General features: G+C 50.2%; 1 protein-coding gene across 2 annotated transcripts in view; it reads right to left on the reverse strand.

Moving 5' to 3' along the window:
- SART3 (spliceosome associated factor 3, U4/U6 recycling protein) overlaps nucleotides 1–12,231 on the reverse strand; it is a 39,399-nt gene that overhangs the window by 16,479 nt on the left and 10,689 nt on the right. The window contains exons 4-8 of one of the 2 annotated variants that reach the window (XM_062182306.1): nucleotides 8,897–9,081; nucleotides 7,077–7,182; nucleotides 5,859–5,983; nucleotides 1,575–1,730; nucleotides 757–895 (exon numbers count right to left, since the gene is read on the reverse strand). In XM_062182306.1, the coding sequence (XP_062038290.1) occupies nucleotides 757–895; nucleotides 1,575–1,730; nucleotides 5,859–5,983; nucleotides 7,077–7,182; nucleotides 8,897–9,081 (711 nt within the window). The remainder of the gene's footprint in view (nucleotides 1–756; nucleotides 896–1,574; nucleotides 1,731–5,858; nucleotides 5,984–7,076; nucleotides 7,183–8,896; nucleotides 9,082–12,231) is intronic. The other variant, XM_062182307.1, reaches the window with a different exon arrangement.

The following is a 12,231-nucleotide window of genomic DNA, read 5'->3' on the forward strand; positions in this document are numbered from 1 at the left end:
TCAAACTCTACCAACGACAGCACACTACATGACTGTAAGAAACAGCAACACGCAAAACAGTGGAATGGGCTGGAGAGAAACGCTCAAGACAGAGGCCCCTACAGCACTGCAGAGTCGGGGTCCCAGAGGCCCCAGAGCACGGCACGGCCAGGGACCTCAGAAGTTCTATTCACTCCACAAGGGCCCGTACAGGGTTCCCAGCTCAAGTGAGTCTGGACAAAAGACCACAACTTCCTAGGATAGGACGGTGAATAGAGCATGGTTCAAGGCTCTTTGGAGTCAGTGCTGTGGCTAAATGGGTAAAGCCGCTGCCTGCAGTGTCAGCATCCCATAAGGGCGCTGGTTCGAGTCCTGGCTGCTTCATTTCCGATCCAGCTCTCTGCTATGGCCTGGGAGAGCAGCAGAAGATGGCCCAAGCCCTTGGACCTCTGCCACCCAAATGGGAGACCTGGAAGAAGCTCCTGGCTCCTGAACTGGCTCAGCTCTGGCCACTGCAGCCATCTGGGGAGTGAACCAGCAGATGGAAGACTTTCTCTCTCTGCCTCTCTCTAACTCTGCCTTTCAAATTAATTAATTAATTAATTAAAAAAAAAAAAAAAAACCTCTAAGAAGCCAAAAATACAAAGGGCTCAGCCACTTAGAGCCTCTTCTGCCATCAACACTCAACAGTCCACAGAAGACCCTGGGGAGCGCTGACTTAATGGCTGTGTCACAATCGTTTCTCACTTAGCACCCATCCCACAGAAACAGCCGTACCAGAAATCACTTGATGATCCACGCCATGTCTCTCCATGGCCAACAGGTACCGACTCCACAGGGCAACCGTCCAGGGGCAGTTTCTGACGGCACGGCTGTGCACGGACAGAACCAAATCCTTCACTTTCAGCTGCCGGTCCTGTGATAAAGAACCCCGGGGTTAGGAGACCCGTCTTAGTAGTAGACTTCGCCATCAACAAGACTTTGCCGGCACAACCAGGTGACAAGGGAAACTTCTTTCAAAGTGTCTCTCGTGACCTGGTTTCTTTAACGGAGAGACCACAGGGAGAGTGGAGAAGAGGAGAGGTGGAGGAGGGAAACAGCCTTGGGAGACATGAGCCAGGCCTAAGGTACGGAGCTCACCTGGGCCCTCATACACATAAGGGACCTTTTAGACACGCACTGACGTATGCAGCAGGGACAAAACATTTCTGCTTTAAAACATGGGAGGGGGGAAAAGTGTGGATACAGAAGGAGCCATGAACCCAGACGGAGCCTCACTGCAGGTGGCTGAGGGGTCCATGAGGGTTCATTTACTGAATGTCTGATGTTTACACTTTTCCATGAGACACAGCTGAAAGAAACACACTGATGTGTGACACATCCCTCAACACAGCCAGACTACAAGCGAGTCTTAGAGTCAGAGGTCGGTTTAAATTGCTTAAAGCACTAGGAGAACCCCCCAGGGGGGAGCTGGCCAAGAAGGGGAGGGGAGGATGGCGAAAGGGAAAGGCAGACACGGGCAGCGTGCAACCAACTCCTGATTCAACAGATTCTACATGACGGAAGACGAAGTAGCTTCAGGATAATGATCTTACTAGGTACTGACTGTAACGGATCCACAAGTCTGGGACGAGGCAGTTCTCAACCAGGGCACGCTCGAAGATCAGCTGAACGCGAGCGGGGTCACCAATTTTCATCTCAAAATCGATATATGCTTGATACTCGGCCAGTCTCGGAGCCTCTGCTTGCAGCTGGAGCACAGGGAAATGGCATTGAAGTGGAATTGAGTAAGCTGGTACCGTAGAGGCACAAAACATCTTTAATAAAAGCAACTGTTGGTCAGCCGGCTCCACCAAGCTGAGTAACACAGATCCTCACTCTGCCAGCTACCGCACCACAGCGTCTACACTGCCATGGGCCCGCTGAGAGGCTTCCCATCTGGCCCAAAGGGCCTCTGCACGGCAAGTTACAAAAGCTCCACAACCCTCTTCTAAATCCATTCCTAGGCCACAGGGGACTTAACTCGCCATCAATCAGGAACTGACTGGAACAGCAACACCTTTGCCCACGGCCACGGCCAATCCCCCTTCCAGAACACACGTCCCTTTCTCGGCCGACTAAGTACAGTGATGCCCCCAAGCGGGGACAAACAGGAGCCCCATGCCATTTCAGGTTCCGTTCCTGCAGGGTTCCAGGCAGGCAGAAGGTGGAGGCTGTGCCGAACGTTTACTGATCCACAGACACACAAGCAATCCTCTTCCTCAACCTGCTTTCTCATGAGCCACACGGCGCAGAAGGCCACAATCAAAGGGAATGAGAACTACACACAAACTGTTTGCATGTGAAAAAGAAGGGTGGGGGGGACACGGCAGGCTGCCAAAACGCACCTCCTCCAAACAGAGCCTCACTTACCAGTCGTGATGGCGAACTGTGCCACCGGATTAAATACATTAAAAAAAAAAAAAAAAAAAAACTTAAAAAAACCATCAACAAACTGGCAAAGAAACAGAAGTACTAAAGACAAAATCTAGGTGAAGGTGGCAAGCTACATAAAGGTAAGCTTTGGTTCCAAATACACTAAGAATCCGATCTTCACAACAATCCTCTACGGCAGGGCTCAATACTACCCCAACTTGGACTCGGGGAAACTGAGACATGGCAGGGTAAGAACGGGCCTGGGTCACAAAGCTGGCAAGCAAGTAGCAGAGCCAGGATCCACACCGAGAGCTCCACCCCCACAGTCAGCCCTGCGACCCACTGTGTCAAGAAACACACCAAATACAGCCAAGAAGCCCAAACCACAAACTGAGAAATTAAACACACCCACACGTGGGCCCGCTGCCACCCACGTCCAGAACATCAGCTAAGCCAACCAGCCGGAGAGACCGTAGCAAGAGTCAGATGGCTGAGCTCCCAACGGCAACAGCGGAAGGCAGAGCAGAGAACCTAATGGTCGGCTGGAATCCTCCGGCCTGGGAAAGCAACTCCCGAGCAGAGTGAAGAGCTGCGGACAGACCCAACCGGCGGCCTCCGCTCACAGCTGGTCCCCAGTGCAGGAGATGGGAGCCCCCTGGGACAGACCCAGCCGGCGGCTTCCGCTCGCAGCCGGTCCCCAGTACAGGAGACGGGAGGCCCCTGGGACAGACCCAGCTGGCGGCCTCCGCTCACAGCCGGTCCCCAGTGCAGGAGACGGGAGGCCCCTGGGACAGACCCAGCCGGCGGCCTCCGCTCACAGCCGGTCCCCAGTGCAGGAGACGGGAGGCCCCTGGGACAGACCCAGCCGGCGGCCTCCGCTCACAGCCGGTCCCCAGTGCAGGAGACGGGAGCCCCCTCAGACAGAAGAGCTAGGGCACAAGAAGGAAGGAGGGGCCCCGGAGAGGGAAGTGCAGGCACTCATTTCCCAAACGCTGACTGCAGACCTGGTCAAACACAGACACAGGGAAACAGGAGCACGTCTGAGCAATGCTAAGTGAAGTTTAAAAGTATTCGAGGGGCCAGCGCTGTGGCGCAGGTTAATACTCCGCTTGCAGTGCTGGCATCCCATAGGGGCACCGGTTCTAGTCCCGGCTGCTCCTCTTCCCATCCAGCTCTCCGCTATTGCCTGGGGAAGCAGTGGAAGACAGCCCAAGTGCTGGACCACTCCTGGCTTCAGATGGGTTCAGCTTCTGCCGCAGCGGCCACTTGGGGAGGGAACCAGAGGGTGGAAGACCTTTCTCTCTGTCCCTCTCTCTGTAACTCTACCTCTCAAATAAATAAATAAAATCTTTAAAAAAATAAAAAGTATTCTAAGAGCAAAAAGGGCAAAACGTCATTTACAAAATACAAAGTCTTCCAAGCAGTTCATGGAAAATGTGCATTATGAAGAAAACTACATACAGATTTAAAAATTTTTGAGCTACAACAAACTTTCAATTCCACTTTTCCACAAACGTTTGGAAGTACCCTCATATCATCAAAACAAAGTATCCAAAAGAACCTGTAAGTTAAGAATTTATCAAGTTTGGGAGTTAAAAAATGAATATATACCAAGAGCAACTAGAAAATAAAACTCTTTAAAGAGGTATCATTTACCTGGGTCCAGTGTTGTGGCACAGCTGGTCAAGCCTCCACCTGCAAAGCAGGCATCCCATATGTGCACTGGTTCAAGACCCAGGTGCTCTATTTTTTTTTTTAATTTGTTTATTTGAAAAGTCAAAGTTAGAGACAGAAGAAGCAGAGAGACAGAGACAGAGAGAGAGAGAGAGAGAGAGAAAGAGAGATTCCATGTCCCAGGTGGGCTGCTGGGGCCCAAGTACTTAGGCCATCTTCTGCTGCTTTTTTCCAGGCCATTCATTAGCAGAGAACTGGATAAAAGTGGAGCAGCCAGGATATGAACCAGCACCCATATGGATGCCAGTGTTGCAGGTGGCAGCTTCACCTGCTACACCATAACACCAAGTGCCTGGCTGTTCCTCTTCCTACCCAGCTCCCAGCTAATGCACCTGGGAAGGCAGTGGAAGATGAGCCAAATCCTTGAGGCCCTGCCATCCACGTGGGAAACCCAGATGCAGTTCCTGGCTCCTAGCTTCAGCCTGGTCCAGCCCCAACTGTTGCAGCCATTTAGGGAGAAACCAGCAGATGGAAGATCTCTGCGTCTCCCCCCTCTCTAATTCTGCCTTTCAAATAAACAAATCTTTAAATTAAAAAAGTATCATTTACAGTAAAAACCACTTCAAAATATATTTAAAATAAGTATCAAGTTTGGATACACTGTAAAATTATAAAGCTTTACAGAGCCTGAAGAGCAGAGACCAGCAAGCAGAAGATGGAAATTCTTCCCCAAACTGATCCATAGATTCAAAGCAATTCCAATCAAAGACAAGAGGTTTTGTTTTTGGGTTTCAAACAGAATCTTAAATAGCTGATTCTCAACCTGATGAAGAAGAGCGCCGAGGCTGGGGCAGGCACTGTGCTGCAGGTTAAGATGCTTCTTGAAATGCCTGCGTCCAATACCTAAGTGCCTGGCTATCGTGGGCATCTGGGGGATGAAACAAGTAGAAGACCTCTCTGTCTCTGTCTCTCAGTCTGCTTTTCAAATAAATCAATCTTTAAAAAAAAAAAAAAAAAAAAAAAAAAAAAACCCAAAGCCACGCTCTCACAAAGAGGAACAAGGTGGATGGGACTCATGGGATCCAAGATCAAAGTTTCTCACAAATCGAGTCCTTGTGCTGGTGCCATACAAACCAGGAGTGAGGCCAGCACAGAACAGACAGCTGACAACCCCTGGGCACTAACCCACGCCCCAGCGACTTCATTCCCAGCTACTCCAGAGAAACAGCTCTCACATGTACCAGGAGACAGAGACGAGGACGCTCTGTGCTCCTGGAGATAAGCCCACTTCCCGGCAAGAAGGACCCTGTGGTGAATACAGCTGGCGTCACAGCAGTGGCAACACACAAACTGCAACTATCCTTATCAACGTGAGCAAACCCCAAAACATGCTGAATGTTCACAAGAAATACAATGCACGACTTCATTATATAAAGGTTCCAAAGCAAGCAAAATCAACACAACGTATTAATTCAGGATACGCTTACTGGCTGTGAAATTATAAAGAAAGGCAAGGAAATGATTATCACAAAGTCAGGAAAGTGATTACCTCTCGCGAGAAGGAAGCAATTGGAGAGGGGCACATAGGAGACTTCTAAGGTACTGGCAATGTTCTATTTCTTAGCCTGGGTGGTGGGTACACGGACATTCACTTCATTATTATGATGTAAGCTGTACGGACACACTTATACACGCTACATTTCACAACAGTACAGGTTTTCAAGATAATGCAACTGAGGCTCAGGGAAATGCGTGGAGAGGGGAGTTGAGGACGAGAAGCCAACACTTACCAGCGCTTCCTCATAGGGTTTGTATTTCTCCAACTGCTGCAGCGCTTTGTGATAGCTCTGAATTACCGACTCCGGGATTGGGTCTTCCGACCATTCCTCGTACTCTGCAAACGTGGCCTCCATATCTACCGAGAGATGGATTCAGCCCCGTGGGTCTTGCCCTCGCATTGCACCAACCCAAACACAGACTGAGCCAGGAGACTCAGGTGCCACCAGCCCCTCCCTCATCTGTGGTCACGGCAGCTCTTCTGCTGAGCCGAGCTGGTCCTAGAATCCTTTCCACATCAACGTCCCAGGCACCTGTACCGGCTAATTAATCAAGAGTCAATGAACTTATCAGCACCACTTGACCTCACTTTTCATCATTAACTCATCTGACCCCCACACTGCCACAGCGCACTACCTAATGTGGCCCTCATTTGTCCAGGAAATTGAAGGCGAGGGCGAAGTCACTTGGCTACGGTTAAAGGCAGAGCAAGGCTCTGCACCCAGGTAGTCTGACTCAAGTTCACACTTGGGTCACCAGGTGAGGTTGTCGCTTACTGGTACTGAGACAAAATCAACGAGACACCTCAGTTCTGGCCTTTCCCGCATGTCACCTCATGATCCAATGTTGTCATTTTATCATTTGTTAAACTGAACCCAGATAAACCACAGAGTCCAAGGCAGTAACACCTGGGTCAAGTGAAGTGCCCTATAGGCTGCACAGCCACAGCCAGGGAACAGACAAGGCAAAGGTCCCCGACTCCTCCCACGTTCTGCAGCCCTCTGGGCGCTGAACACTCACTGAGGCGCGGCTTGCCAAAAATACACTTACCCCAAAACACGACTATTAACAACCCCAAGAAATTCAAATGCACGTACTTCCCATCACCAGTACTTTCAAACCTAACCACCCCACGTAAACTCTACTCTGTCACGGAAGTTAGTCCTACAGAACCCTTAGATGGTAAAGCCTCCCTCCGGCAGCTGCAGCCCACCTCCCTCCTTCCGATGGCATCGTCAAGTAGGGGCCTGTGCTCCTTACATCCCTCTTGGGCATGGACAGCTCAGAGCGCGTTCTCACGGAGGCCTTGTGCAGAGTGACAGTGTGCAGTGAGAATGAGGACAGCAGCCCTGCCTGCCCCACAGGCTGCTGGGAGGACCCGTGCCATGACACACTCTGAGACGCATCTGAACACACCAAGGGCTGGCTACTGCCAGGGCAGCGTCTCTTACCATAGAGCGGGATCGCCAGCTGTCGCCGGAAGAGACTGTGGACCTTGTCAAGCTGTGAATCAAAGGTTTGTTCCCGGTCAGAAGGGGAAAGGAAGCCAGCTATGGGCTAAAGAAGCAAATCAGTAGTAAATGACAAACTCTGGATCTTTCTACTTCAAAAAATATCTCAAAAAAATTTTCATTTCAAGCTCAAAAAAAAAAAAAAAACACCTGTCTATGACCTCTCATACATGAAGTATCCTGTGAAGGGTTGGGAAGGGCACAAAAATAAATGCTACCTTTGCCTCTCCAGTGTTTACGGTGAAGAGAGCAAAAACCACGTATGAGACGTATCCCAGTGACCGTGACGGGGCACACCCTAGGGATCACACACATGCAGCAGGCTAAGGGCCACGGCACCGCACAGAAGCTCGCTCTACACTGGCTTCAGGGGAGAGCTGCCATCAGACAGCCTGCTGGAGGAGTGAGCGTCTAGGATACGTCTGCAGGCTCCCAGTGGAAGAACAGTGGAGTAAAAGCAGTCTGGTGGCAAGTGCACACAGGAACGTTCTGGGGACACTGAGAGCGGAGTGCATGCAGGGATTCTGACAACAGAGTGACACCGATGTCAGACACAGAGGGGATGCCCTGGGCCTTATTCAGGGTAAGCTGAGGACCCGGCTGAAGACCAGGGCTACTTAACTAAGAACCACCTATCAGGGCTGGCGCTGTGGCACAGCGGGTTAAAGCCCCAGTGTGCAGTGCTGGCATCCCGTATGGACACCAGTTCTAGTCCCGGCTGCTCCACTTCCAATCCAGCTCTCTAATATGACCTGGGAAAGGAGTAGAAGATGACCCAAATCGTTGGACCCCTGCACCCACATGGGAGACCCGGAAGAAGCTCCTGGCTCCTGGCTTCAGATCAGCCCAGCTCTGGCCAGTGCGGCCATTTGGGGAGTGAACCAGCAGATGGAAGACATCTCTCTCTCTCTCTGCCTGTCTGTAACTCTGCCTTTCAAATAAATAAATAAATCTTTAAAAAAAAAAAAAAAAAAAAGAACCATCTATCTAATCAGAGAGCTCCTGTGTGTGCCAACAACTCGTGGTGCCACAAATCACGATCTAAAAGGCAGCCGTTAGAGTGTCAATTTGATGGGTCAACAACAGGAGTCACTGTGCACTTGATCCTCATGTGGGATCTCTGTCTTTAATGTGCTATACATTGTGATTTAATTCTGTAACTAGTACTCAAACAGTATGTTTCACTTTGTGTTTCTGTGTGGGTGCAAACTGTTGAAATCTTTACTTAATATATACTAAGTTGATCTTCTGTATATAAAGAGAATTGAAAATGAATCTTGATGTGAATGGAAGGGGAGAGGGAGCGGGAAAGGGGAGGGTTGCGGGTGGGAGGGAAGTTATGGGGGGGAAGCCATTGTAATCCATAAGCTGTACTTTGGAAATCTATATTCATTAAATAAAAGTTAAAAAATAAATAAAAGGCAGCCGTGCCAGGGCCAGACCTCCTAGCGGTTACAGCTGGATGTGCTACACATGTTTTCTGAGCGACATGTAGTTCTCTACATTCTCCTGAACTCTCTCAGTAAAGCAGTCTATTCTTAAACGTCGGAAAAAATCTGTGGCATCAACTGCTTCTAAGTCAGAGAAATCAGTCTTGCTCTTCCACAAAGGCCGATCACTTTGGTTTATTTTATTGTCCACCAGCTAAGGCTTGGGCAAAGACCATTTTGCTAACTGTGGACCCTAAGACTCACTTCCCACGTGTTTCAAGACTTCCAGGGCAGGTTACGCCCACCCCGAGGCAGGCCCGCCTCACTCACCCGAGCAGCTTCCATGATCGCACTCTCAAATTCTCGGTAGGCTTCCCACACGGCGAGGCCTTTGGTCACGTGTAAACCGACCGACGAGAGCGCCCTTTCAAACACAGAGCGGACTTTCTCAAGGCCACCTTTCTGACCGATGCCACCAACTGAGTACTGGCCGTACTCCAGCCAAATGTTAGGACCTAAAAATGAGACGTCTTCTATTAGTTTGGGTTGTAAAATACCCAAATACTCAAAGTGATGCCCACCAAAAATGTACGCATTCACACATCAGCAAGCACCCCGTGTCCCTATCCTGACACTGCAGCCTACAAGACCTATCTCACAAGTATGTTCTCACTGAGTGAGCGAGCACAGCACCAACAGTGATTGCCGAGCAAGTCTGCATTGTCACAATCAGAAATCTATTAAAACTGAAGGGACCCAGTAATGGACTGCAGTGACGAGAGCTACGAATCTGAGCCACCCTTCAGAACTTTCGAGACCTTGGCTTTTTTTACTTTGAAACCCTGACTGCCACATAAGCTTTCTAATCAGAGTGGAAGGACAAGCACTGCTGGGATCCGGCATGGGCATCCCCTAAAGGACAGTGTCAAGGGCACCCCCACCCCGCCCAGTGCTGGTGGGAAGTTGGGTTGGACCTTTGGGAGAGGGGTCCAGAGGGAGGTCCTCAGGTAGCTGGGGCCATGCCTCCCAAGACAGTTTTTACAAAAGCCTGAGTCCAGGCCAGCGCCGTGGCTCCACCTGCGGCACCGGCACACCGTGTTCTAGTCCCGGTGGGGGCACCGGATTCTGTCCCGGTTGCTCCTCTTCCAGGCCAGCTCTCTGCTGTGGCCAGGGAGGGCAGTGTAGGATGGCCCAGGTCCTTGGGCCCTGCACCCGCATGGGAGACCAGGAGAAGCACCTGGCTGCTGACTTTGGATCAGCACAGTGCACCAACCACAGTGGCCATGGGGGAGGGGGGGGTGAACCAACGGCAAAGGAAGACCTTTCTCTCTGTCTCTCTCACTGTCCACTCTGCCTGTCAAAAAAAAAAAAAAAAAAAAAAAAGCCTGAGTCTGGGCCCAGGCCCTCTCTCTCCCTGCTGTGTCTCTGGCTCCTGCCTCACTACCTGCTCTGCCACTGCCCTCCACCACCCTCACAGAGACCAAACCAAAGGGGCTGCCTAATCTTGGGCTTGAACCCCCAGAACTGTGAGCTACACAGCAAACGTTTTCTCTTTATAAAGTTAGCTGCCTCAGGTATTCTGCTGTAATCAAAGCTACAAGTACAAATCTTGCTACCAGAAATTTGTAGTTTAAGTCTCTTTTTAATGATGTTTCAACAAAAAGGAAGTAATTTCACTGCCTTATTTCTTTCAATTTAACTTTTTTGCATACTTCTGTGCCTTTAAGACTAACAAATTCAATTCTCTGATTGCATCAATTCTTCTGTGCATATTTTGCCTCTTAAGTCACTTTTCAAGAATTTGAAAACAACTGTGAAGACTATTATATTCTAAGCTTTAAAAAAGAAACACCAAGGAGTAAAGGCCAACGTGAAAGCAGCACACGCTTTCCTGAGGCTTGCTTCTCCACTGGGAACCTCGTTCTAAACCAGCCAACCTGCCTGCTCTCTGCTCTCACCCACCCACCCAGAGATGCCACACGGCTATAAAACAAAAACGGGAATGAGCTGGCTGCTGAAGGGAGGCTCCTGGTCTACGGCAAAGCTCCTCCCCTACAGAGGTTACCTTTCTAACAGATCACATCACGTTCCTCCCACGACACCATGGACACAGGGAGAAATGCTATGAAGTCCTATTTAAAGCCTTTATTCTTTAGAATGGTTTTAAAGGCACAGCGAAGTTGAGTGGAAGGTACAGAGACTTCCCTTATGCCTACCATCCCCACACACGAACCACTTCCCCCACCATCACCATCAACAGCCCCCACTGAAGCAGTACGTGTGTTACAATCAACAAACCCTGGCTGACACACCATCACTCAGAGTCTAGTTACTTGTGAGTTCCTCTTGGTGTTGTACACTCTATGGGTTTGGACAAATGGAGAGTGACGTGTACCCACATTACAGCACCACACTGAGTCAGTCCACTGCCCTAAAAGTCCTCTGGGCGCTGCCTGTTCACCCCTCAATCCCCAGCCTTCAACAACCCTCATCTTTCCACTGTCTCCCAGCTCTGCCTTTCCCAGACTGTCACACAGCTGAAGTCGTAGTGTGTAGTCCCTCAGACTGGCTGCTCAGCAACATGCAGCTACGTTTCATCCATTTTTTTAAAGATTTATTTATTTATTTGAAAGGCATAGATACCAAGAAGGAGAGAGAAAGATCTTCCATCCGTTGATTCATTCCCCAAATGGCTGCAACAGCCAGGGCTGGGCCAGGCCAAAGCCAGGAGCCAAGAGCTTGGTCCAGGTCTCCCACGTGGGTGCAGGGGCCCAAGCACTAGGGCCATATTCCACTGCTTTCCCAGGTGCATTAGCAGGGAGCTGGATCGGAAGTGGAGCAGCCGGGACTTGAACCAGCACCCATATGGGATGCCAGTACTGCAGGCAGAGGCTTAACCTACACCATAGTGCCAGCCCTTCTTCCATGTCTTTTTAGAAGTTTGGTAACTCATTTCTCTTCAGAACTAAATAATCCTCCATTGTATGGAGGTCCCAGTTTATCTGCCTATTCACCTCCCTGAGGTCATCCTGGTCACTCCCAAGTCTTGGCAATTATGAATACACCTGCTGTGAACATTCATGTGACAGTTTCTGGGTAGATGTACATTTTTAACTCTTCCTGGGTATAAACCAAGGAATGCAATTACTGAACGGCTGACCAGTACTTCTAAAAGCTGCCCATCTGTCTTCCCAACTGGCTACACCATTTTGCATTCCCACCAGTAATAAATGAGAATTTCTTGGGCTGGTGTTGTGGTACAGTGGGTTAAGGCAATGCTTGCAACACCAGCATCCTATTTGGAAGGACAGGTTTGAGTCCCGGCTGCTCCACTTCCAATCCAGCTGGCTGCTAATGCACATGAGAAGGCAGCAGACGACGGCTCAAGCGCCTGGGTCCCTGCCACCCACGGGAGACCAGGAGTTCCTGGCTTCTAGCCTCAGCTTAGCCCCTGCAGCACATGGGAAGACTTCTCTCTCTCTCTCTCTCTCGCTCTCGCTCTCTCTCGCTCTTTCAAAGAAATAAACCTTTCCTAGAGAAGCGAGAACCTCTGTTGTTGCACAGTCTCACCTGCCCAGACGCTGCCGGCATTCTGGACCCTGGCCACCCTACCACGTGCAGTGCTGATCTCGGTTCACTCTGAATGTCCCTGACCACACCACACG

Source organism: Lepus europaeus, chromosome 23 (genome assembly GCF_033115175.1).
Source record: "Lepus europaeus isolate LE1 chromosome 23, mLepTim1.pri, whole genome shotgun sequence".
NCBI classification, from domain to species: Eukaryota; Metazoa; Chordata; class Mammalia; order Lagomorpha; family Leporidae; genus Lepus; species Lepus europaeus.